This window comes from Cervus elaphus, chromosome 33, assembly GCF_910594005.1.
Source record: "Cervus elaphus chromosome 33, mCerEla1.1, whole genome shotgun sequence".
Taxonomy (NCBI): Eukaryota; Metazoa; Chordata; class Mammalia; order Artiodactyla; family Cervidae; genus Cervus; species Cervus elaphus.
The window spans coordinates 64,620,792-64,648,196 of NC_057847.1; the positions used below are offsets into that span (position 1 = coordinate 64,620,792).

At 47.8% G+C, this 27,405-nt stretch overlaps 1 protein-coding gene and 1 non-coding gene across 2 annotated transcripts; both read left to right on the forward strand.

The window, feature by feature from the left end:
* Positions 1–10,492: 10,492 nt before the first annotated feature.
* LOC122688894 lies at positions 10,493–10,618 on the forward strand. Its single transcript, XR_006339629.1, has one exon. It is a non-coding gene; the product is annotated as a U6atac minor spliceosomal RNA (small nuclear RNA).
* An 11,893-nt stretch (positions 10,619–22,511) lies between these two features.
* Positions 22,512–24,332, forward strand: LOC122688519 (MLV-related proviral Env polyprotein-like). The gene has a single exon (XM_043894533.1). It carries the CDS (start codon positions 22,512–22,514, stop codon positions 24,330–24,332), a length of 1,821 nt encoding a protein of 606 aa, XP_043750468.1.
* The last annotated feature ends 3,073 nt before the right edge of the window (positions 24,333–27,405 follow it).

Consider the following 27,405-nt stretch of genomic DNA (forward strand, 5'->3'; position numbering starts at 1 on the left):
CTGCAATGCAGGAGACCTGGGTTCGATCCCTGGGTTGGGAAGATCCCCTGAAGAGGGAAAGGTACCCACTCCAGTATTATGGCCTGGAGAATTCCATGTACTGTATAGTCCGCGGGGTCACAAAGAGTCAGACACTACTGAGAGACTTAAAAAAAAATTTGGATAAGCCCCCTTTCAAGACTCAGTTCAGTTCAGTTCAGTCGCTCAGTCATGTCCGACTCTTTGTGACCCCATGAATCGCAGCATGCCAGGTCTCCCTGTCCATCACCAACTCTCGGAGTTTACTCAAACTCATGCCCATCGAGTCGGTGATGCCATCCAGCCATCTCATCCTCTGCCGTCCCCTTTTCCTCCTGCCCCCAATCCCTCCCAGCATCAGGGTCTTTTCTAATGAGTCAACTCTTCGCATGAGGTGGCCAAAGTATTGGAGTTTCAGCTCAGCATCAGTCCTTCCAATGAACACCCAGTACTGATCTCCTTTAGGATGGACTGGTGGGATCTCCTTGCAGTCCAAGGGACTCTCAAGAGTCTTCTCCAACACCACAGTTCAAAAGCATCAATTCTTTGGTGCTCTGCTTTCTTCACAGTCCAACTCTCACATCCATACATGACCACTGGAAAAACCATAGTCTTGACTAGACGGACCTTTGTTGGCACAGTAATGTCTCTGCTTTTTAATATGCTATCTAGGTTGGTCATAACTTTCCTTCCAAGGAGTAAGTGTCTTTTAATTTCATGGCTGCAATCACCATCAGCAGTGATCTTGGAGCCCAAAAAATAAAGTCTGACACTGTTTCCACTGTTTCCCCATCTATTTCCCATGAAGTGATGGGACCAGATGCCATGATCTTAGTTTTCTGAATGTTGAGCTTTAAGCCAACTTTTTCACTCTCCTCTTTCACTTTCATCAAGAGGCTTTTTAGTTCCTCTTCACTTTCTGCTGTAAGGGTGTTGTCATCTGCATATCTGAGGTTATTGATACTTCTCCCGGCAATCTTGATTCCAGCTTGTGCTTATTCCATCCCAGCATTTCTCATGATGTACTCTGCATATAAGTTAAATAAGCAGGGTGACAATATACAGCCTTGATATACTCCTTTTCCTATTTGGAACCAGTCTGTTGGCCCATGTCCAGTTCTAACTGTTGCTTCCTGACCTGCATACAGGTTTCTCAAGAGGCAGGTCTGGTGGTCTGGTATTCCCATCTCTTTAAGAATTTTCCACAGTTTATTGTGATCCACACAGTCAAAGGCTTTGGCATAGTCAATAAAGCAGAAATAGATGTTTTTCTGGAACTCTCTTGCTTTTTCGATGATCCAGCAGATGTTGGCAATTTGATCTCTGGTTCCTCTGCCTTTTCTAAAACCAGCTTGAACATCTGGAAGTTCACGGTTCATGTATTGCTGAAGCCTGGCTTGGAGAATTTTGAGCATTACTTTTCTAGTGTGTGAGATGAGTGCAATTGTGCGGTAGTTTGAGCATTCTTTGGCATTGCCTTTCCTTGGGATTGGAATGAAAACTGACCTTTTCCAGTCCTGTGGCCACTGCTGAGTTTTCCAACTTTGCTGGCATATTGAGTGCAGCACTTTCACAGCATCATCTTTTAGGATCTGAAATAGCTCAACTGGAATTCCATCACCTCCATGAGCTTTGTTCATAGTGATGCTTTCTAAGGCCCACTTGACTTCACATTCCAGATGTCTGGCTCTAGGTGAGTGATCACACCATCGTGATTATCTGGGTCGTGAAGATCTTTTTTGTATGGATCTTCTGGGTCTTCTTGCCACCTCTTCTTAATATCTTCTGCTTCTGTTAGGTCCACATCATTTCTGTCCTTTATTATTCCTATCTTTGCATGAAATATTCCCTTGGTATCTCTAATTTTCTTGAAGAGGTCTCTAGTCTTTCCCATTCTGTTGTTTCCTCTATTTCTTCGCATTGATTGCTGAGGAAGGTTTTCTTATCTCTCCTTGCTATTCTTCGGAACTCTGCATTCAAATGGGAATGTCTTTCCTTTTCTCATTTGCTTTTCACGTCTCTTCTTTTCACAGCTATTTGTAAAGCCTCCTCAGACAACCATTTTGCTTTTTTGCATTTCTTTTCCATGGGGATGGTCTTGATCCCTGTCTCCTGTACAATGTCATGAACCTCCATTCATAGTTCCTCAGGCACTCTGTCTCTCAGATTAGTCCCTTAAATCTATTTCTCACTTCCACTGTATAACCATAAGGGATTTGATTTTGGTCATGCCTGCATGGTCTAGTGGTTTTCCCTACTTTCTTCAATTTAAGTCTGAATTTGGCAATAAGGAGTTCATGATCTGAGCCACAGTCAGCTCCCGGTCTTATTTTTGCTGACTGTATAGAGCTTCTCCATCTTTGGCTGCAAAGAATATAATCAGTCCGATTTTGGTGTTGACCATCCGGTGATGTCCATGTGTAGAGTCTCAAGACCCTAGTAAAACCACAGAGCTGAAAGCGAATGAGTGTGGTTCTAGAATCTGTCAGGGCAGAGTGATGTAGAAGGGCACTTTTACCCTAGTATGTGATTTGACTGACACTGGACCATACTAGCTTGAGATTTTCCCCCAAGAGAATTGGGTGAAATCCACTTTATTATATGTGCATATTTCTATTTTCAAAAAGAAACCATACCACATTACAGAGAAGCATCTATACCTTGTTTTTTTCACTAAACAGTACATCTTGGAGATGTTTTATATCAACACATGTAAATCTATCTCATTCACTTTAACAACTTTTTTTTTTCACTTTAACAACTTTATAGTAGTCTATTGTATGGAAGAACCATATTTTATTATATGTTTAAGATATTTTCTATGTTTTGTTATTACACAATACGTGTAGTAAAAAGAGAAAAAGATGCTGCTGGACACTGTGGCAAGACCTCTGTGCCCAGAGATGGATCATGAGGATGTATGAGCTCCCCGTCCCCTCAGGCCCTTCTGGGAGGTCCATTCCTCGTTTCTCTTGTAGATCCTGGCACAAGGCCATCCTCCTTTATGAAATCCCAGCAGAGAAGGGCAACATATTTCTTTATCTCCCATCTGTTGCCTTCCAAACAATACAGAATCCCTATTGATTTTTTTATGCCACAGAGAAACAGCAAAGGGTGAATAAAAACATGAACTACTTGATAAATTACGTAATGTTAGGATAATTCACAAAGCTATGGTGGGCATTATTCTTGCAGACATGTAAATGTTGCTGGTCTCAGTTCTCCAGTCCTCTTGCCAGCCATACTCTCACCTCCTCCTTGGGAATATCCAGCTTAGTTTACATTCTGTTTATTCTCTGCCTTTTCCTCTTCTCTGGGAGGGTAACTTTCAACTTCACTGACATCAGTCCAGGTCTGGCATCCAATAAACCTGCTTTGAATCTTAGCTCTACCCCTTGTATGACTTTGGATACTTCCTCCCTCTGAGACTCAGTGTCCCCCTTCTCCATTGGCATCTCCTCATGGTGTTGTTATTAAGATCAGATAGGAACACACAGGGCTTCCCAGATGGCGCTAGTGGCAAAGGACCCGCCTGCCAATGCAGGAGATGTAAGAGACACATGTTCAATCTCTGGGTCGGGAAGATTCCCCTGGAGGAGGGCACAGCAACCCACTCCAGTAATCTTGCCTGGAGAATCCCATGGACAGAGGAGCCTGGCGGGCTATGGTCTGTAGGGTAACACAGAGTCAGACATGACTGAAGCGACTTAGCAGCAGCAGGAACATACAAGAATGTGCTAAGCCCAGTACTGGCACATGGTAAACAATAAGTGTTAACCAGTCATAAGAACCATCATCCTGTAAGAAAATCCAAATGAAGTCTTCATTTTGTTTTTTTTCCACTGGATATTTTCCCCCTTCTGGGGAACTTCAGTAACAACAAAAAAGAACTGGCCAACCCAGACCCCAGAGTTCAGAATCAATCACTATTCTGTATCTTCGTGACAAGGAGAAAGAATCATATTCAAAAAGATAAATCATTTCGTTCATGGAAGAAACACATAGATGGAATGATTGGAGGACTAAAGGAGAGTCTGTGAAGAGACTGAGGACACAATATATTGCCACGATGTTGTTGGGTAATTTTTTTTTTTTAAGGAAGTCAGCAGACAATGGAGTAAAGATTTGTCTGGAGTTTTTTCTCTGCTTTTCCTTCTTTGATCTGAGATCAACAGGGTTGTTCTTTGAAGAGCTGGTTGCTGAGGCTTCTGATGAGTTGCAGGTGGCTTTCTGAACCATCATGTGATCATTCATCAATCTCCATGACATATTTTGCCAACACCCAGGTGGAAGTTTTGAAGTCTTTTTGGCTGATTTATGTATGCAAAATATGACAGGTACATTCTAGGTCTTTATTTAGGGTCAAAGGATGGCCCTGCCTGCTTTAGGCATGAACCCACACAGATAGCTATCAAAAGATTCAGGGTTGCTAATGGGGACGGTGTCTGCAGACCACCCCAGAGGTCACCCAAACACTGTGAATCATTTACAAATGAACAACTGTGGTCTCTACATAAAGTGACTGTGTAGGCGGAGGCAAAAAAGCATATATTTTCAAAATTTTCCTGGTGAGTGGGATGTTATTTTTGTGATTCTTGTAAACCACTCAGAGCATGATTTTCCCCCATATTTGTCATACATGTTAGTAGGAAAGAGTCAAGGAAAATCAGTGAAATAACTTTTATTATTTTGTGGGAATTTTAAGTACTATCTGAATTTGCTAACACATGAGTTCTTGCCTTGATATTTCTTGGGAAAATCCTTTGGATGAATAATTCAGTAAATTAAAATGTTTACTTTGAGATTTTTCAGATTAAAATTGCTTTCATAATTTCTCAATTCAAAATCCCCATAGTCTTTGAGCCTAAACTGATAGTTACAGGGTCTGCATCACCTGCTAAGTGTTTTCTTTTTCTTTTTTTTGATCAGCACATCCAACAGAGCTTTCTCTGGTGATGTAAAAGTTCACCCTCTGTGTTGCCCAATAATTTGCAACTAGCCAGTAGAACTGAATTTTTGGTTTAACTTTAATTATTAAAATGTCAATTTCAGTAGTATACATGGCTGGTCCCTTCTTTATTTGACAGAGCAGGGTCGGAGCATTCTGAGAGGGATGTCAGGGGACCTGCATTTTCTGAGCCTTACTGACGTCAAGGGGAAGAGCCTCATGGCCTCTCTGGGTCAGGACAGAGAGGCAGAATTGCAATGTGTCCTCTGGCTCCCATCTTTCCAGCCCCACTCAAGTCTCCCCTGAAAGCCCTAACAAGACGCTCCTCCTTTTGGTACCTTGTAAATCACCATCTCTGCCCCTCTCTTAGTCCTCTGTGAGGCTACCTTGTGTGACAAGGTTTTGTCCTGTAGGTCAACCCTCTGTGTCCCCCAAGACTGTAAGGTCACTGAAAGTCCTATCCCAGCATAGGGAGAAGAACAAATCCAGGTAAAAACTAAGCAGAAAGACCACAGGCCAGGGCTTGTGAAATTCATCCCAAACTCAGCTTGAGCTGCTTAGCAACCTCCCCCTCCTCTCACCACCCTTATTTCCCCTTGCTTTTTAGAAACTCATTTTTTTTTTTCTCTCCATCATCCTTTCTCCTATTAATCCCGACTTTGACCCTCCCACTTGGTTCCCACTCTAGCTCCTCTCTCTAGTTTCCAGCACCTTGTGAATTTCCCACTGTGTTTCCTGGTACCTGACCTCTTTGGATGAACACAGGTGTCCTCCTGAGGTCAGAGCCAGGGCAGATCCTGCCAAGGTGCCTGGGGTTCTGCGGTTGTCTGCCTCCTTCTTTAGTTATCATGCTCATGCTTAGTCATTAAGTTGTGTCCTACTCTTTGCAACCCTATTGACTGTAGCCCGCCGGGCTCCTCTGTCCATGGAATTCTCCAGGCAAGAATACTGGAGCGGGTTGCCATTTCCTTCTCTGGAGCATCTTCCTGACCCAGGGATCGAACGCACATCTCTTTTATGTCTCCTGTCCCGTTGGCAGGTGGGTTCTTAACCACTAGCACCACCTGGGAAACCCCTTCCATTAGGTATGTTGTTGTTCAGTCCCTCAGTCATGTCCAACTCATGTGACCCCATGGACTGCAGCACACCAGGCTTCCCTGTCCTTCACCCTCTCCCAGAGTTTGCTCAAACTCATGTCCATTGAGTCAGTGATGCCATCCAACCATCTGGCCCTCTATCATCCCCTTCTCCTCCTGCTTTCAATCTTTCCCAGAATCAGTATCTTTTCTAATGAGTTAGCTCTTCTCATCAGGTGGCCGAAGTATTAGAATTTCAGCTTCAGCATCAGTCCTTCCAATGAGTATTCAGGGATTGGTTTGATCTTGTAATCCAAGGAACTCTGGAAAGTCTCCAACACCATAGTTCAAAAGCATTAATTCTTCAGCATTCAGCTGTCTTTATAGTCCTACTCTCACATCCATACATGACTACTGGAAAAACCATAGCTTTGACTAGACAGAACTTTGTTGGCAAAATAACATCTCTGCTTTCTAATATGCTGTCTAGGTTTGTCATAGCTTTTCTTCCAAGGAGTAAGCATCTTTTAATTTCATGACTCCTGTCACCACCATCTGCAGTGATTTTGGAACCCACGAAAATAGTCTGTCACTGTTTCCATTGTTTCCCCATTTATTAGGTATAGGGGCCTATAAATACTTGTTGAGAACTTAAAAAACAAAAATCTTTTTTAAAAAGACATTTTTTGTTTTGTTTTGAATTGCTTCTCGGCGGTAAAACATGTGCAATTGCTTTGAAAAAGCAAAACCAAAATGGGGGCCATATGGGGGGATCTAACCACCCAATTCGATTTCTCCTCTTGTTATTACTGTCCTGCAGTGAGGTTCGTAAGCCATCATGTTGTCTGTATCCAGTAGTGTGACGTGTTGTGGGAAAGGTAAGCCACAAGTAGGATAAAGGTCCCATTCGTGTATCTTCAGTGTATGAGCAGGATAGCCCAAAAGGAATGAGATTTTCCCCTGTGAAGGGGCGGGAAGGATGTTCACGGAGATGAGAGGGGCATCTCCTCTCATGGTTGGAAGGGTGAGTTTACCCTCAGGTTGTAGTTTGTTAGACATGTGACCAGATGGTAAATGCTTTGGACATAAATGGAAAGTTGCTATTGCAGGCTTCCCAGGGCAATTTTTAATCAGGAGAAAATTTTTCTAAAATTTAGGCAGCATTTAATTCCTCTGTTGAGTGGGATGCCCATCTTGTAAGGCAATAGATAATTTTATACAAAATATATGCATACACAGACACACACATAGATGTACATACTCATAAAGATCTCTAGTGGAGTCATGGATGACTCATCACATTCAGCAGTGCAGAAAAATGTGTTTTCCTTAATCTGCCTGTTACTGACATGATTTTCCTATGAGGCCCCTTCCTATGGGAGGGGGGAGCCCAGAAGGTACTTAATTCAGACTAATCTGGCAGTCTTAGTCTGAGCCTATAGTTTGAATAGACTCTCCAGGTAATTTTGTTTCTTTGGGGGTAAATTCTGCCTTTCCTTTTCTGCCCCTCCCCACCTTCTTCCTTTCCCTTTCTTGGACAGATGGAGAGAGGGGTGTGGCTTAGGTGAGCTGAGCAGTGGAGGGAAGATGGGGACTCTTGCATCCACAGGGCATCTTCTGGGGGCTCCCTGACTTCTGGTACAGTGAGTCAGGACTGGCATTTGTGGGAATGGTACCACCAACCTGGAACTGATGAAGTTGTCCAGATGGTCTGATGGGCTGGTATTTATGCTGCAGACATTAGCTTCCACATTTCACATCCAGTTTTAAAGTTCCAAACTATCTTGAAGGTCCCTAGCCTTCTGCTGGGCCATATGGCCTTGAAGCATCTCCAAGATCCCCGTTAGGGCCTCTGAGACCCTACATGCCACACCAGGGGGACACACAAAGCCAACTCCTGCTGCTAGTGCTGGGACAGCCCATCCAACAATGGTCCGAGGGGCTGCTTGGAGGTGTCTTGATTACCTTGGGCTGCCATAACAGGATTCCTCACACTGAGTGGCTTAAATATCAGGAATTTATTTCTGGAGGCTGGAAGTCCAAGATGAAGGAGCTGGTAGGGTGGGTTCCTGGTGAGACCTCTCTTCTTGGCTTGCAGACAGCCGCCTTCTCACTGCATCCTCATGTGACGTCTTTTCTGTGTGTACCTCTCTAAGGTCTCCTCTTCTTTAAGGACACTGGGAGTAATTTAATTACATCCTTAAAGTTCCTAATTCCAAACGGTGTCCCATAGGAGGTTAGGGCTTCAACATATGTATTTACGGGAAGGACATATTAGACCCATCAGGGGATGTCTCTGGATGCTTCTTCCACTGTACCTGTGGGAGCTGCCACTGGCTGTCAGGTCTTGTTCCCTGCCTCCTCTGTACCTGTCTGGATGTTTCTAGACTACCTGTGCCTTCCAGAGATGTACCAAAAAATGAAGACTTCACAATCCTTGTCTCTATCCCTCTTCCTTCCCACAACTCCTGAAGAAATTCTGTTGTCTGGGTCTTCCCATCTTCATGCCTGATAGGTTGAAGGCATCTTAGATGTGACTTTCTTTTTAAATAATGCTGGGCTTTCCAGCTTCTTGTCAAAACAAAATCCATTGTGACTTTGCTATGCTTGGGCGCTAATCCCATCCTGAAACACTGAGTGAGACCCATGGTCTGAAAGCCCCAGGAACAAGGAGGGCCACAGGGTGAGAAATATCTCTGAAAATGCCTTAAAAACTTCACATACCTACAGTATATGTTTATGCACAAACACAGAAGTACCTTCAATGCTCTATCTGTTGCTTCTCTCAAATTCAATGGAATTATTTATGTAAATATCAATCACTGTCAGTATATATCAATGATCAGTTGTAGTTTAGTTATATTTAATATTAATATAGATAATAATTTAAGGATGTCATTCATGTCCATGGACTGAGTGACCTCACTTTCACTTTTCACTTTCATGCATTGGAGAAGGAAATGGCAACCCACTCCAGTGTTCTTGCCCGGAGAATCTTAGGGATGGCAGAGCCTGGTGGGCTGCCCTCTATGGGGTCACACAGAGTCGGACACGACTGAAGCGACTTAGCAGCAGCAGCAGCAGCATGTCCATGGATGGACTGGGGGATGTAATGCTTGGTGAAACAAGTCAGACAGAGAAAGACAAATACTGCATCCTTTCACATACACATGGAATCTAGAAAATTTAAAAAGAAAAGAGTCATTATAACAAAACAGACTCACAGATGCAGAGAACAAACTCATGGTTATAGAGAAGGGAAGGGTGGGGGGGGGGGACAAAATAGGGAAAGGGGATTAAGAGGTACAAACTTCTAGGATAAAATCAGTAAGTTACAGGTTGTTGTGTACAGCACAGGGAATATAGTCAATAGCTTATAATAGCTGTGTGGAGTTAAGTCTATAAAAATATAGAATTACTATGTTATATACCTGAAAGTAATGTAATCTTGTAAATTAGCTATACTTCAATTAAAACAAAGAAGAATGTCATTTTCTGGGAGTATAATATTCCAAATCCTGAGCAATGGGGTGTCCTAAAGGAATTTGTTCCAGTCGTGTCTGACTCTTCGCCATCTCATGGACTGTAGCCCACCAGATTCCTCTGTCCATGGGATTTCCCCATGCAAGAATACTGGAGTGGGTTGCCATTTCCTTCTCCAGGGGATCTTCCTGACCCAACAAAGGAAGTTGTTACCTTTGCTTCTAGCCCTCACTGTCTGTCAGCCTCCTCGAAGTAAACTGGGGCCATGGTAGGCAAGCATCTTTCAAGATTCTGCTGTGTGAGAACGTGAGGCCTCAGGAGAACATGGCATCTCATAAGGTCAGCCTTCAGGGCTCCCTGCCTCTGCCCATGCTGTTCTCATGCCCGGACCCACTGATGCTTCCACCTCTAGATTTGACATTAAAAAAAAAAAAAGGTTGTGTCTGAAACGATACTGTTAGGTAGTTAGAATAGGGAAAAAGAGTCCAAAATGGCGGTGGCTAAAAGACCTGGACGGGAAAGCCCGTGAAAATAGAACAAAGGAAGGTCCGAGGACCGGAGTGAGAACTTCAGGTAAAACAACGCTCCTGCCTAGGCCCAATTTACATAAGACAGGCCCAGGGACAGAGAAACGTAAAAAGAGGAGCCAAAGCCCTCTTCCCTCTCTCTCTCTCTCTCTCTCCTGCGTGATGGGGCAATCTTCTCTTCGCGTCTTTGGATCGACGTGCCCTCATGCCTCGAAGATGGATTTTCCTGCTATTACCTAAATAAATAGAGCTGTAACACTGAGCTGTAACACTGATTTGTTTAAGAGCTATAACACGGTCTGGCTGAGACCTGAGAGCTATAACACGGTCTGTCCTCCAAGAGCTGTGACCCGTAGAGGAGGCTTTAATGTCGGTCACTCCAAATTTTTGTTGTGATGAGACAAAGAACCAAGGAGCCTACACTCGCGTGACAGTACCATGCGTTGTATGAAAGGAGAGAGGGTTAGCACTCCTCTTGACAAGGATGGTGGAAACTCTCGAGCCTGACAACATGCATACAGTTAAGGCATTGCCACTTACCTCATGGCATCTAACCACACTTCATGGGGCTTTCCTGATGGCTCAGCAGATGAAAGAATCTGCCTGCAATGCAGGAGACATAAGAGATGTAGGTTCCATCCCTGGGTTGAGAAGATCTGGAGAAGGAAATGGCAACCCACTCCAGTATCCTTGAGAATTCCTGGGAAATCCCATGGACAGAGAAGCCTGGTGGGCTACAGGCCAAAGGGTTGCAAAGAGTTGGACACGGCTCCACAAATTTCACCCGTCCTCCATCCCCCATCTTCCCACCCTACCCCAAATAGGTAACCATTTTTATTGTTTTTTTAGTGTGGGTGTATGGTGCGGGGGTGTGGTGGGGTGAGGGGGTGGGGAAAGAGTGGGCAGGGGGTGGGAGGATTTGAGAAGCAAAAGAAGAAAATACAAACACAGATTTCTGTCTTCCTTACTTTCACATTGAAAAGGTAATATACTATACTGACTGTTTTGTACACTGCTTTTTTTCATTTCATTTTTTGAGAAAAATTTCCATGTTAGTACATAGAAAGCACCACATTTTTCTTCTTTTTAAAAGAAATCCATTCAGAGTATGCAGTCCTAATGTACAGTGATGAGAAACTATTATTTTATGATCTTTTCATTAAAAGCTTGACTGGGGAAAAAAAAAAAAAAAAGGTCGCCCAGGGACTTCACTGGCAGTTCAGTGTTTAAGAATCTGTCTTCCAACGCAGGGGACACAGATTCAACCCTTGGTCCAGGAACTAAGATCCCACATGCCCTGGGGCAACTAAAACTTGAATGACTCAAATACTGAGTCCTTGTGCTCAGGAGCTCCAGCATCACTGTTTTAGCCACGTGTTCCGGGAAACAAACTCACTCAGAAGGACAATGCAGATAGTGGAGTGCAGTTTATTACACCAGTGGGCCCAAGGAAGGGTCTCCTCTTGGCCAAGGACCCTGACCAGTTTTTGTGAAAACCTTATATACCCTAAGTGTACCTGTCCAAACCCACCTCCTCAAATTCCCTGAAACTAGTCTGAATAAAGGAAAAGAAAGATACAATCAAAGTTAACCTGTGATTCATATGCCTTAGGCCTAGATAGTTAACAGTGGACAATTATCAATAGGCCTGTGGTCATACTCCAATAAGCATAATAGAATGTATGATTCTATTCGGTTACACAGACAATTAGGGTATTTTTTAGGCAAGGGAGAGTCTAGGTATGAGCCCTGGGGCTCTTCCACGGTAGGGGGTGGGGTCTGGTTTTCCAGTTGGTTTGTCGTTTCCATAGATACTGGGCACACAGCTCAAAGTCCACAGTCCGGCCCAAGATGAAGTCCTGCTTTCTAGACAGAGCCTGTTCTGTTTCCTCCATCACAACTAGAGAAGCCCCTGGGTGCCACAAGGAAGACCCAACACAGAAAAAAAAATGTGGTTGCCCAGTATTCCATTCTTTGGTTGTTTAAACTATTTAACTAGTCCTTAGCTATTTAAATGATTTAACTGTAAACTATTTAACTAGTCTTCTCTTAAGAAACACTGGATTATCTCCAATCTTTGATAGAAGCAAAACTGCACTGAATAAACTCATATACATGTCATCTTGTACCCATCTTGCCGGTAAAAGATAAATTCCGAGAAGAAGGATCGATGGGGCAGGTCTATGTTCTTTAGTGGATTTGCTAGCCTTGAACAAGTTGCAGCTTCCTGAGGCTGTTCCCAGGTGGTTGGTTCAGTGGTAAAGAATCCACTGAATGCAGGAGGCATGGGTTCAATCCCTGGGTTGGGAAGATCCCCTGGAGAAGGAAATGACAACCCACTCCAGTATTCTTGCCTGGAGAATCCCCATGGACAGAGGAGCCTGATGAGACCATGGGGTCACAAAGAGTCAGACACAAGTGAGCGTGCACGCATGCACACGGCGCTGCTGCCACTGAGAGGCAGACTTCATTCAATCTTGCATTTCTTAAATACCTTAGATTATAGTCTTCAGTGTGACAGGCAGTGTTTAACAACAATAAATCACAGTTGGCACTGTTGTACCCGGGTCGCAGAATCCCACCAAACACCACAGGAGCAGCGGATTGATACAAAAACAGTGAGGAACTTTATTACAAGCTCGATCAGGGACTCTCTTCACACAATGGCGAAGGAGCGCGGAGTGAAAGCGGCAAATCTTTTTTATACTGTATAGCACGGGGAGCGGGAAGGGAAGCTTAAGGGGATTGGTTAATTCTTCAACTAATGATGTCTTGTTAGCTACTGATTGGTGGGTTAGAGTAAGGGGGGTGAGGGACTTTCCTGTCCTCCCCTGATTGGCTCCTTGAGTTTCTTTCTGTCCTCGGGAGGAGGTTTTACCCAAAATGGCGGTGCTATCCTAAAATGGAGTCGTTTGGGTTTCACATTTCACAGGCACCTCTGGCTTACCTTAGTGTCTTGCTTCTCAGTAATGTCCCAGCATTTTCGTGTCCTTGGGCCAGGACCTGCTACCAGACTAGACAAGGTGCTTGCTCTCATGCAGGCCTGGCTTCCCCAAGATGCTGCTTAATTTTATCAGCTTGAAATAACGTTTTCAGGATAATACTCTCTTCTATAAAATCTTGACTGCTTTTAAGGTCATCAGATTGTTACTAAACACAACTTGGATCTGCTCACTCACAAGCAGTAAGGTCACTCTACCGACACCAGCTCATGGTAAGGGCAAGTGAAGCATTTACTGCAGGCACCAAGCAGGAGCCTAGAGCAGGTCGTGCTTAAAAGGTCTGAACTCCCTGAAAGCTTTCAGGGAAATGTTTATAAAGACATAGTGAGGGAGGGGAGTTGTGGGGTGTGGGATCCACTCACAAACATTCCTCTGATTGGTTGGTGGTGAGGTAATTGGGAGTCAACATCATCAGCCTTCTGGTTCCAACCCCTCTGGGATCTACAAAGGCAGCAGCATACAGTTAACTTCTACCTGATGGGGCTTTCAGTATCTAAACAACTCAAATGGCTCAGAATAGTATCCATTGTCCTTGAAGAAGAGCTAAAAATGGCCTTGACTTTGTTTAATGGCCAAGCTATTATTATTTTGTTTTCCTTTCTTTCTACATTTTTTCCCACTTCTCTGATTATATTTACTCTTTGGAACTCAGGGAAGGCCCAGGAAGCCACACTTTTTCTACAGACAAAAGGTAGGTGTGAGGCTGCCAGGGTTAATACCATGACGGGCGGCCTGGACCTAAGTTTTAGCTTCCCCCGAAATGGTAAGATTCCCTACCCCCATCAGGTAACCTGGAGCCAGCCAATCAATATGCGCCCAGTAAGAACAAAGGGAGAGCTGAAAAGCCCGCGAAAGTCTGTACCGATAGAATTACTTTGCAAACATGTAACCAATCCGCTTAAGCCAGCTACTAACCGCTTTTGCATATCTTATAAATTTGTGTACCAAGCTTGAGCTCGGCGCTTTCTGACCCTGCACCACTGTGATGTTTGTGGCAGAAAGCCCTGGCTCGAGACAGTAATAAACTTCCCTTTTTGCGAGTTGCATTGTCTTGGAAGCCTTCTCTCTCTCCCCGCTCGGGGATTCGGACATCGGGCATAACAGTAGGCAGAGGACAAGGAGCGGGTGAGGGGTCTTTTCCAACAAGGCCCCATAGGGTCTTGCTTGGTTACAAAGAGCACAGTTAAAACTTGTGACTTCCAGGAGTGTGTACTTGGGAAAGCCCAGTGCTCCAGCCTCCCCTACTTGGAGGTTTGCTTTGAGGCTTGGTTTTTCCTCCTGAGGGGGTGCGAAGGGTTTCTCTCTTTTGCATTCATGAATATACAAAGACTGCTTCTCAGAGGTACAAACGATACCATCTTACAAGTCTCTGGTCATATTAACCACTGCTTTCAGAAGCTGAAGCAGTCTTGTCTACTGTCATAGCCTCATCTTGGTTCTTTCTAGAAGAGTCTTCAGATGAACCCTTTGCTTGATCCTGCCTCTCCTTTTAGTTCCTCTCTGGAGAAGCATTTCTTTTTTTTCTGTGAGGGAGAGCCCAGTAATGGAAACAGTATATTGATTCTGCAGCCTTTGTTGTCTCTCCAAGCCTCAGTTTCCTCAGCTGTAAAATGGGATCATTAACAGCATCCTCTAAGCTTCACAGAGCAGTAGTGAGAATGATCTGTGCACTGAAAACTGTTATAAAGAGTATATTTTTCCTAATTTTAAATAAGAAATGTTTTTATCGGAGTGTAATTACTTTACAATGCTGTGCTAGTTTCTTCTGTCCAGTGAAGAGAATCTGCTATATGTATACATATATCCTCCCCTCTTAGACCTGCCTCTGACTCCCTGCATCCTACCCATCTGCAAAAAGGAAACATTGAAGACATAAAAAAGGGATCTGAATATTGCATATTAAAGCATATATATGAAATCTAGAAAAATGGTACTGATGAGCCTACTTGTAGGGGAGGTAGAGAGACACAGACTTAGAGAACAGACTTGCGGATACAGCAGGGGAGGGAGACTGTGGGGCTAATAGAGACAGCACCCTTGAGACATAGATATTACCATATGTAAAATAGGCAGCTATTGGGAAGTTGCCGTATAACACCGGGAGCTCAACTGGGTGCTCTGTGACCACCCAGAGGGGTGGGATGGGATGGGGAGTGGGAGTGAGGTTCTAGAGGGAGGGGGGATATGTTTACTTTCGGTTGATTCACAGTGCTGTTTGACAGAAACCAACACAGCATTGTAAAGCAATTATCTTCCAATTAAAAGGAAAAAAAAGTCCACAGTCTAGCTATGCTAATCCCTGCAATTGCCATTTTCCGGTATTTTGTATTCTCTTCCCATTCTTATCCCCACAAAAACAATCAGATGTGATCCTGAGCTGAATCACTACTCCCTCTAGGCTGCTCTCTGCCCTTCTGTTCTCCTGTACAGGGAAGGGGAGCAGAACCAACCCCCCTTCAGGAGGATGCAGGGTGAATGATTTATTTCTGAGTGTTTTTTAAAGAGATCAGAATTTTATGCAGCATGATCAGGCTGCTGCAGAGTTTGCCTAACACCAAACAGATATACAACAGACAAAGAAAAAAAAACACTCAAAAGAGACTTTGTAGCAGTGATGACCTATTTTTCCAAGTATCTCATAGTTTTGAAAGGGTCTTTATATGTATTAACTCACTCTAACCTTTTAACAGTGCAGGGAGGTAAGTAGGACAGAGCTCACTTATTTATTTTTGTTTTCTGGCTGAGGACAAGAAGCCCAAAGAGGCTGAATAATTTGTTCAAGGTTGCGGTTAGTTTGCGCTAGGGTTGGGCTTGGCATCCAGATTTGATAGATTCTTTTCTTGATCTTCAAGTTTTTGTTAATTTAATTCTTCATTATAATCTCTGTGCTTGGTGGCTATGTACTAGTATTGCTTTTGTATCTATCTCTCCATGGTATCTCTCAATATACACTCAACTGATTATTTGATTAGTAAAGTAAGTTTGGAAGCTGAAAGGTCGGGGCATGCCCCCGGGAAAGTGCTACAAGGCAAATTCCGGAGGCTGGCTAAACTTTCAGGGGCTGGCCCCCTGCAGCCTGGTCCAATCAGGTACCAACACAGCCCTCGGACACTGACCACCGCTGTAGCCCGCGCTTTCTTCCTTATATGAAAAGACCTGGCCTGGACGCCCTGCCCGGACTATAAAACCCCTCCCCACCCCTCATACCTTGCAGACTCCCTTTGTCTCCTCACTCACCAGCCCCCCGGGAGTTCTGCCCGAGAGCGAGAGCGACGCTTAATAAAAAGGCCTTTACCACCGGTCCTTAGAGGCGGCTTTTTCTTTCTCCCGCGGCGTTTTCTAACATCTGGCGCCCAACGTGGGGCTCGGGTTGAGGGGCCCCCGGCACTCGCCGTTGGGGCCCCCCCTCGAGCTCCACCGCCGCGGTAGCCCCGGACCCAGGCGGCTGACCAACCCCCCGGACGGCAGGATACGGGGTAAGTCCCTTCGGCTTTGGGGCCTGCCTTCCCTGGCGATCACTTCCTAGGGCTCCGTAACCAGTGCGCACTTACTGGGCCCTCCCGGTCACCAGCCGGTGGGGAGACGTCCCCAGCGGCTGAGTAGACCTCCGGCTTCGGCCTCCGGCTTCGGCCTCCGGCTCCGGCCTCCGGCTCCGGCCTTCCCGGTCACCAGCTGGTGGGGAGACGTCCCCAGCGGCTGAGTAGACCTCCGGCTTCGGCCTTTCCGGGTCCCTGCGGCCGTGAGGAAGACGTTCCCCGCGACTACACGGACCTCCGGCTCCCCTCGACTCGTCCGAAGACGTTCGGACAGCGGGGGTTGCCTCCACGCCCTGTGGTCGCCATGGGATCGACAGCCTCCAAACCCGATCCCCAATACTCCACCCCCTTAGAGTGCCTGCTAGCTAACCTGCGGACTCTAGGGCTAAAGAGAGATATCCGTCCCAAGCAGCTCACTTTTCTGTGCTCACAGGCCTGGCCTCAGTATTCCCTAGATAATGGCTCACAATGGCCAGCCACAGGGACACTAGACTTTGACGTCCTCCGTGATTTGGATAATTACTGCCGGAGAACGGGAAAATGGTCTGAGGTCCCCTATGTTCAGGCCTTTTGGGCTTTGCGCTCTCGCCCCACCCTGTGCACTACGTGTGCTCCTAGCCAGATCCTACTCACCATGGCCCCCCCGACTCCACCCTCCCGAGCTAAGCCAACCCCTCCCGCTTCTGAGTCCTCTGCTTTCTCTGTTCCCCCAGAAGATCTGGTGGCCCCCCCTCCCTACGCCTCTCCCACGGCCCCCTCCCCTTCCTCTCCGGTTCCTACTCCCTCCCCTTCCACTCCGGCCCCTCCTACCTCTTCCCCCTCCTCTCCGGCCCCTCCTAACCCCTCCCCCTCTAACCCTACTCCGGCCTCTTTTGCTCCTGTTCCCGCCCCTGAGGCTTCACCGCCGGCCCCAGATTCTCCGGCCATTAGCCCTATCTTGTATCCTCCCCTTCCCCCCGTCACTCCCTACTCGTCTCCGGTTAGCTCCCACACTCGCTCCCATAGCAACCCTCCAGGGGCCTCCCCGCCCCCTCCCCCAGCCCCGCTACTCCCTCTGCGACAAGTAGCCGGAGCTGAGGGTCTAGCCCAGGTCCACGTCCCCTTCTCTCTCCAGGACTTAGCACAGATTGAGGCCAAGCTGGGATCCTTTTCCTCCAACCCCACTCAGTACATTAAGCAGTTTACTGGTCTGACCCGCGCCTATGCCTTAACATGGCAGGACATATATGTCATCCTGGGATCTACCACCACCCCCGAGGAGAGGCAGGCCATTTGGACGGCAGCCAGGGCTAAGGCCGACCAGCGGCATAGTGCCAACCCCTCCCCCGAGCGCCCCCCGGGAGCTCAGGCAGTTCCTGACACCGACCCTGATTGGAACTACCAGGAAGGGGGTGGCGGCCAGCTGCGGGTACGCTATATGATAGAGTGTCTCCTTGATGGGATGGAAACGTCCTCTCATAAAGTGGTAAACCTCCTCAAACTAGATGAGGTGACTCAGGGGCCCGATGAAAACCCAGCCATGTTTCTTAATCGGCTGACTGAGGCCCTTGTTCAATACACCAGACTGTCCCCTGAGTCCCCCATGGGGGCAGCTACCTTGGCCAATCGTTTTATCTCCCAATCCGCACCTGACATCCGAAAAAAACTGGCCAAGGCTGAGGATGGCCCTCAGACCCCTATTCGAGACCTGGTAAAAATGGCCTTTAAAGTTTATAACGCCCGTGAAGAAACTGCTGAGGCCAGCCGAAAGGCAAGGCTTAAACAAAAGGCCGAATTTCAGGCAAGCCTCCTAAACCAGCAAACCCAGGCCTTGGTAGCAGCCCTCCGGCCGGCGGTGGGCTCGGGGCCCCAAAACCCCCCTCCGGGGGCCTGCTTCAAGTGCGGCCAAGAAGGACACTGGGCCAAGATGTGCCCCAATCCGCGGCCTCCTTCCAAGCCATGCCCGTTGTGCAAACAACGAGGACACTGGGCTAGTGACTGTCCCCGGGCCTCTCGGGCTCCGACCTCTAGGGGCCGGAGACCAGAGCGCCCCAGGGAGACCTCCTGCCCTCCTCCGGCCTCGGAACTGCTGAGCTTCAATGATGACTGATGCCGCCCAGACTCGGGGACCCCAATAACCCAAGCCGAGCCTAGGGTAACGCTCCAGGTAGCGGGTAAGTCCATCAACTTTCTAGTTGATACGGGGGCTACCTATTCGGTCCTTTCCTCTTTCGGGGGCACTTTACGTCCTTCCCAGGTTTCGGTTATGGGCATTGACGGCCAACCCTCGTGTCCACTCCAAACCCAACCACTGTTCTGCCAATTAGATTCCTGCCTATTTACCCACTCCTTTTTGGTCATCCCCTCCTGCCCTACTCCTCTCTTGGGAAGAGATATACTCGCTAAGCTGAAGGCCACTCTTCACCTGACTCCAGGATCGGCTCCCACGTCAGGGGCCTTCCTAATGTTACTTGTTGACCCCCCAACCTCTTCTGTTAATCCTGAGGTCTGGGACACCCGAGTCCCGGTGGTGGCTCGGCACCACCCTCCAGTCCTCATCCGGCTAAGAGACCCCACCTGCTTCCCAGCCAGGCCCCAGTTTCCTTTGTCTACTCATAACCTCAGGGGACTAAAGCCCATCATCGACCGTCTCAGAGGACAGGGTCTTTTGATCCCCACGACTTCCCCCTGTAACACACCCATCCTTCCTGTTCGAAAGGCTTCAGGAGACTACCGGCTAGTGCAGGATCTCCGCCTGATCAACGCGGCGGTGGTCCCTGCCCATCCACTTGTCCCTAACCCCTACACTCTCCTTTCTTCCATACCTCCCAAAACCTCTCATTTTACCGTCATTGACCTCAAAGATGCCTTTTTTACCATCCCACTCCACCCCGACTGCCAATTCCTCTTTGCTTTTACCTGGACTGACCCCGACACTCAGCTTACCACCCAGCTCACATGGACTGTACTCCCTCAGGGGTTCAGAGACAGTCCCCATTACTTCGGACAGGCTCTGTCCCGAGACCTGGCCAGATGCTCGCTCCGCCCTAGCACCCTCCTCCAATATGTAGACGACCTGCTCCTTTGCAGCCCCTCAGAAAAAACCTCCCGACAACATTCTGCAACTCTTCTTAATTTCCTTGGCTCCCAGGGTTACAGAGCCTCACAATCCAAGGCCCAACTGACTCAGACTTCTGTTGTCTATCTAGGCCTCAAAATCACCCCTACCACTAAGGCCCTGACGGCAGATCGGTGTAGCCTCCTCAGGTCCATCTGTCCTCCGGCCAACGGAGACCAGATATTGTCCTTCCTAGGACTGATGGGGTTCTTCCGACACTGGGTCCCAAACTACGCCACCCTGGCCAAACCCCTATATGCCGCTGCTAAAGAGACTCCCACAGGACCACTGTCTTCCCCCACTGAAGTGACTAAGGCCTTCCACGCTTTACGCTCAACCCTATTGGCTGCACCCCCTCTCTTTCTCCCAAATCCCAACTATCCACACCATCTATACACTGATGAAAAGGGAGGGATAGCCTTTGGAGCCCTGGTGCAACCGATTGGCCCCGAACTGCTGCCTGTTGCTTACATATCCAAACAACTTGACCCCACAGCCAGGGGATGGTTCCCCTGCCTGCGGGCACTAGCGGCAGCAGCAACATTGTACGCTGATGCTAAAAAGCTGATTCATGGTCAGCCCCTGACCATCTTCTCACCTCATCGCCTTGGCGATCTTTTAGCCTCTAGATTTCTCTCTGACCTCAGCGAATCCAGGCTCCAGCAGTTTCACCTGGTATTTTTGGACAATCCGCAAGTTTCCGTGAGTCGTTCTCCACAATTAAACCCGCTTTCTTCGTTGCCCTCCCTCCCCCTCTCCTCAGAACCCCCAGCCCACTTATGCTCAGAGGTCCTTGAGTCCCTTATGCAACCACCTCACAACCTGTTTTCCGAACCTCTACCAGATCCAGAGCTAACTTTGTTCGTCGATGGGAGCTCAAAGCGAGATCCTGATGGAAACCGAAGGGCGGCTTATGCTGTGGTAACCACCCGAGAAGTCCTGGAGGCTCAGCCCTTGCCACCCGGGACGACCTCTCAAAAGGCTGAACTAACAGCCCTAACTAGAGCCTTACACCTAGCAAAAGAAAAAAGGGCCAATATTTACACAGACTCCAAATATGCCTTCTTGATTGCCCATTCTCACGCGGCAATCTGGAAAGAGCGGGGCTTCCTGACCACTAAAGGATCCCCCATCTGTAATGCCCCCCACATTATTCGACTGTTAGATGCCTTATCTCTGCCCAAAGAGGTCGCTATCATACACTGCAAGGGACACCAAAATACTCATGACAGTGTCGCTCTGGGTAATAATATGGCAGATCAAGTGGCTCGACAAATCACCTTACAACAAGCCCCCGAGCCCTTGCTGACTTTGAGATCCACCCTCAACCCAGATTATTCCAGCGAAGAAGCCAGAGCCTTGCTGGCACAGGAAGGGGCTCAGAGGCACCCGTCGGGATGGATACTACTCCATAATAAACCGGTGCTTCCTGAGCGCCAGGCTAAGGCCATAATATCCCAAATCCACAATACCCTCCACATCGGGCCAAGGGCTCTCTTTTCCTTTCTCAGCCCTGTCTTTTCTCCCCCACATCTCAGACAGACCATATATGCGGTCCACCGCTCCTGCCTAACCTGTGCTTCCACCTCTCCTCAAGGAGGACTCCGACCCCCACAGGAGACTCACCAGCTAAGGGGACATATGCCCGGGCAGGATTGGCAGATAGACTTCACCCACATGCCCAGACATCGAACCTACCGCTATCTGCTGGTCTTGGTGGATACCTTTTCAGGATGGGTCGAGGCCTTCCCCACCGCCCGAGAGACGGCAGCGGCGGTGACAGAAGTCTTGACAACCCATCTCATTCCCAGATTTGGGTTGCCAAACTCCCTCCAGTCTGACAATGGGCCTGCATTTATCTCACAGATCTCCCAGCAGGTGGCTACGGCTCTGGGCATCGACTGGCATCTCCACATCCCCTATCGGCCCCAATCGTCAGGCAAAGTAGAACGGGTGAACGGCATCATCAAGACGCACCTGACCAAGCTTGCCTCAGAACTGCGGCTGTCTTGGGTCGACCTCCTTCCTCTGGCGCTCACTCGCATTCGCACCACACCACACTCCAAAACAGGTTTGACCCCTTTTGAACTGCTCTACGGCAGGCCCTATCTCCTGACTCACCTCCCAGAGGGAGAGGCTCCCCCACTTGCGGGGTACCTCCCCCTCTTCTCCCTCCTACGATCCTTGCTGAGAGAACACGCAAACCGGGTCCTGCCACAACCGACAGACGACGAGGGGCCAACTCAGCCTCTGGCCCCGGGAGATCAGGTACTGCTAAAAACCTTGAGTCCCCGCCTGCTACAACCTCGCTGGACGGGGCCCCATACTGTAATCCTCACCACTCCCACGGCAGCCAAACTGCTGGGACACGAGCCCTGGTATCACCTGACCCGGCTCAAACGAGCTCCCCCGGGTCTCCCAGAGACAGGGGCGGCCCCGGCCCAGGCCCCTCCTCTCAATTACTCCTACCACTCCACCCTCACGGGGCCGACCAAACTGACCATCACCCGAACCCCTCTGTCGTCAATCCCAAAATAATTGGGGGACCACATCCTGATATCCGATGCTGACCTGGCATCACCCGCTGTGGCTGCTAACAATCACAGCTCTGGCCATACTTTTTGCCATTAGATTAGCGGCCGCGGCCCCCCGCAATTGGTCCTCCATTCTTCGACTGTCCCTGGCCCTCACATACCTAGCCATCTGCTTCCTACTCCTGGGGTGCTATTCCCTTGGGACACCCTGACCTGGTTACCGGCTCCATCCCTACGAGACCCACGAGGCTGGTTGTCCGCCACACCCCCTTCACCCCAACCTCAGAACAATGCGGGACTCTCTACTCTGGGTTACTCTGGGGGTACTGGGGGTCCTGGAAAAAGGGGGGCACACCTACCAAAACCCCCACCAGCCTTTTCAAGTCACATGGATCTTAAAAAATGGAGAGACCTACGAAGAGCTAAACCGGACCACAGCCACCCAACCGAAAGATAAGTGGTGGCCGGACTTATATTTTAACCTTACAAAATTAATCGAACAATCAGGATACTCCAAGTGTAGGGTCAGGTCTCTCGGGTTTTATGCCTGCCCGGGACATCAGCGAGAAAACATAAAAACCTGTGGGGGAATGGTGAGCCGCTACTGTAAATCCTGGGGCTGTGTTACTTCCAATGATGGGTATCGGAAGTGGTCGGTGACCAGGCCAGACCTGATCAATATGTCCTTCACGGGTCCTCTTCCAAAATCAGATTGGCAGGGACGACCCTCCAACCCAGGGCAATGCAGCGACCAGATCCGACTATCATTCACACAGCAGGGACGGACTGAAAATAGATGGATTTCCGGGCTGTCCTGGGGGGTAGTGATATATGATACCTATGGTACGGGAAGCAATAGTGCAACATTGTATGTTCAGCAAGTCCTACAACCCGCCCAGACCCAAGTTATGGGGCCCAACCAGATTATTACACCCCCCCGCCCCTCACCACAAGGGACAAATGCCGCAAATGTTGTGACCTCGCCTACCCCTACCCCCTCTCTTCAGCTAACCCAGACAGACCCACCAGAAACCCAAGAACCCCTGTGGGCCTTGATCAAAGAAACCTACGGGGCCCTTAACCACTCCAATCCTAATGCGACTCAATCCTGCTGGCTTTGTTACACCTCACACCCACCTTACTACGAGGCCGTGGGTTTAAATGCCACCTACAACTTATCCACTCTCTCTAACCCACCACAGTGCTCTTGGGGAGACCGCAAGGTGGGCCTTACCATGAAACAAGTATGGGGTTCGGGGACCTGCTTAGGCACGGTTCCTACAGATAAACAAACCCTGTGTGCCCAGACTGACAATGACACCAACTTCACCGACAAGACCTACGTCATTCCCGAAATCGGGGGGTGGTGGATATGCTCACGGACTGGGCTGACGCCCTGTCTCCATTTGGCTGTCTTCGACCAGAGCAGAGAATTCTGTGTCATGGTAGTAGTAGTACCCAAGATTACATACCACCCAGAGGAGGTCCTCTACAACTTTTGGGACCAAGATACCCCAGCTCCCAGACATAAGAGGGAGCCCGTTACAGCTATTACTCTAGCAACACTGTTCGCCCTGGGGGCGGCCGGAACGGGCACGGGCATTGCTTCCCTGACTACACAACATCAGGGCCTAATCACCCTGAGAGTCGCCATTGATGAAGACATTGCACGAATAGAAAAGTCTATGATGGCCTTGGAAAAATCCCTAACCTCTTTGTCAGAAGTGGTGTTACAGAACAGACGAGGCCTAGACCTGATTTTTTTACAACAAGGGGGCCTCTGTGCAGCCCTCAAAGAAGAGTGTTGCTTTTACGCAGACCATACAGGGGTAGTGAGAGAGTCCATGGCCAAAGTAAGAGAAGGACTAGAGCGCAGAAAGAGGGAACGGGAAGCCCAGCAAGGTTGGTTCGAATCATGGTTCCAAAACTCCCCCTGGCTGACCACCCTGCTCTCGACCTTAATGGGACCACTCATAATCCTCTTGTTGCTCTTAACTTTCGGGCCCTGTCTCTTAAATAAGCTCTTGGCCTTCGTCAAACAGCGGCTCAACACGGTTCAGCTGATGGTATTGCGACAGCAGTACCAAGGGCTTCCAACGGACACTCTGTGACAAAATTAACGGCAGACGCTCCCTGTCATCCCGGCCACACCCTACCCCTCGCCGCCCCCGTTCAGCAGGAAGAAGCCAGAGAGAACCGGCGCCCCTTGTCCTATAACTAAAAGGCCGGGATGAAAGGTCGGGGCATGCCCCCGGGAAAGTGCTACAAGGCAAATTCCGGAGGCTGGCTAAACTTTCAGGGGCTGGCCCCCTGCAGCCTGGTCCAATCAGGTACCAACACAGCCCTCGGACACTGACCACCGCTGTAGCCCGCGCTTTCTTCCTTATATGAAAAGACCTGGCCTGGACGCCCTGCCCGGACTATAAAACCCCTCCCCACCCCTCATACCTTGCAGACTCCCTTTGTCTCCTCACTCACCAGCCCCCCGGGAGTTCTGCCCGAGAGCGAGAGCGACGCTTAATAAAAAGGCCTTTACCACCGGTCCTTAGAGGCGGCTTTTTCTTTCTCCCGCGGCGTTTTCTAACAGAAGCTACATGTTTGGTTATCTGAATATCATAACAATTGTCAGATATAACTTACTATAACCCTTTCTAATGAACCCTAGTGAACTACAAATCTGGGGGCTTTGCATTTGCTTGGAAGAAAAGGCTTACAGACTTGAGATCCAATAATTCAAATCTAATAGGACCCTACTTTGCATGTTATCAATAGTGTAAAGTTTTCCAATCACTTTTATATCTTTTATTTCACCAGTCCTCACTGCGTCTCTTTTAGGCAGTTATGACAGCTTTGAAGCCCTGATGCATCTGGGTCTGCCACCCTTCTGGGGTCACATTTCACTTGAACACACAAATAGACAGAAGACAGAAGACTCAAGTCTCCCTTCTGTGTGGTTCAGAGGGAGCATTCAGTGGTTCCATGTATTTCCAGGGGAGACAAGCTTGGGGTGGAGAATGGAGAGATGAGTTCTGTTCTGCTTCAGAGGGGCCCTCATGAGGGAAGTTTGCAGCCGCCTGGTCAGTGTCGGCCTACCCTGCTGCCGTCTGCTGGCAGGATGCTGTCTGATCCTCACGAGCGCTGTGCCCACCTGACTGTCATCCCATGGACAGCCTTTCTTCATCCTGACAATTCACTATTCATACCAGATTGCTCTGTATTGCAGACTTTTTTGAAGTTTGGGGGAAAATGGAAGATAATTACACTACAGGTAGAAAACGACTTTAACTGCCATTCAGATATTCTTGTTCGTAGAAATCTACTAAGCACTTTTCACCACAGGGAACTTCTTATTCACCTGCTGCCATTTTGTCGGAGCCTTCTCACTGCCAACAAGGTCTCCACCTTTCCTTTCAGACAACTCTCCACCCCTTTATTCTGGGCCTACATTTTCTCTTACTTGATTTGCAGAGCAATTCCTTTCTTTGTTTGTTTTTAACCTTCTCTTTTCAGACCATGACTCTGGAAGTTCTTGTCTTTGATTCTCAATACTTTGATAAAGTATTTTCCTAAATAAAGAGCTATTATATTTGAATTCCTAGCTATACCAAAGTGGCTACAGCTGGTTCTTATATTAAGTATTGATTTTTCTTTCCTTTTCATGAATAATTCTTTCCATTTAACAGATGAGGAAACTGAGGCTCCAAGTTTATAATTAAATGAGCACCAGAGCTAGTAAGTGGTGGTGCTAAGACCTTATTTTTCCATTCTATTCTGTTTTTTAAGAGACTTTAATGACAACTTCATTGTTTAATGTTGTCATGATATCAAGCTGTATCTTAATTTACTTTTCTCCATTAGAAGTGATTACCTCAAAGAACACATTTCATTGACTTTCCCCTGCTCAGAATGCAAGGAACAAAACCTCCACCCTAAGGAGCAATGGCTGTCATAGCTGCTGTTCACACAGCTGAGTCAGGCTGTTTATATTCCTTGTAAAAGTTATTGTCTCATTAATCTTCACCTCAATGACCTAGTCCTGTGCCAAGGTCAAAGATGCCGGTGAATTGCAAATATGTCCCCATGCACACGGAACACAGTGCCTGTCAGTTTTGCTTGACGTGGCAATGAATGCTGAGGAGTCAGAAGCTGGAGGAGAGAGGGATGGAGGCCCACCTTTTGCAAATGTGCACAGTGTCTCTACTTTTTGTAACACCGGAAGTATGTATGTTAACCAGACTTGGAAAATCCTGTTCAGCAAGGGAGGGCTAATTTCCCAAGGAATTAAATTCTACCATTGTTGCAGAAACCAGTACTTGAGAAACGAAGCCCCAGACTTGGAGAGTTGGAGAACTCAGGTTTATTCCGCCGGCGGGCCCAGAGGAGTTAACACTCCGAGCTCTGAGCGCCAAACAAAGGGGTTACAGAGTTTTTATATATGGACAGGCATGATTAAGTGGGTTTGTGGGTTTGCAGGGGCTAGGGCGATTGCAAAGAGCAGGGCAAGGGTGGGTGAGAAAAGCTCCAGTTCCTAGTATTGTGAGTCCCCACTTTCTGAGACCTACATGATCTAGCTTTTACAAGGAGCAAGCTGAGTTACAGAGGCAGAAGGAGCTGGAGGTTATATAAAAATTTTAATTTCTCCTCTTCACTATAAAAAAGGCTGAGCATTGAAGAATTGATGCTTTCAAATTGTGGTGCTGGAGAAGACTCTTGAGAGTCCCTCAGATGGCAAGGAGATCAAACCAGTCAATCCTAAAGGAAATCAACCCTGAATATTCATTGGAAAGGCTAATTACTAAGGCTGAAGCTCCAATACTTTGGCCACCTGATGCGAAGAGTTGACTCATTAGAAACGACCCTGATGCTGGGAAAGATTGAAGGCAGGAGGAGAAAGGAGTGACAGAGGATAAGATGATTGGATGGCATCATCGACTCAATGAACTTGAGTTTGAGCAAACTTCAGGAGACAGTAAAGGACAGGTAAGCCTGGCATGCTGCAGTCTGTGGGGTCACAAAGAGTTGCACATGACCAAGTGACTGAATAAAAACAGCAACAAATGTACTCATTTACTCAGTGTTGAATTAAATGGTAAACTTTTACTCCATTCTTAGGCCTTCTTTTGTCTTTTACTCATCATCCTGCTGTCACAGAGGCAATGACTTAAATGCAGGAGCACCCACACA

Excerpts from the sequence above, each read along its gene's own strand:
- LOC122688519 (XM_043894533.1), top strand. The coding sequence starts at position 22,512 with ATGCGGGACTCTCTACTCTGGGTTACTCTGGGGGTACTGGGGGTCCTG.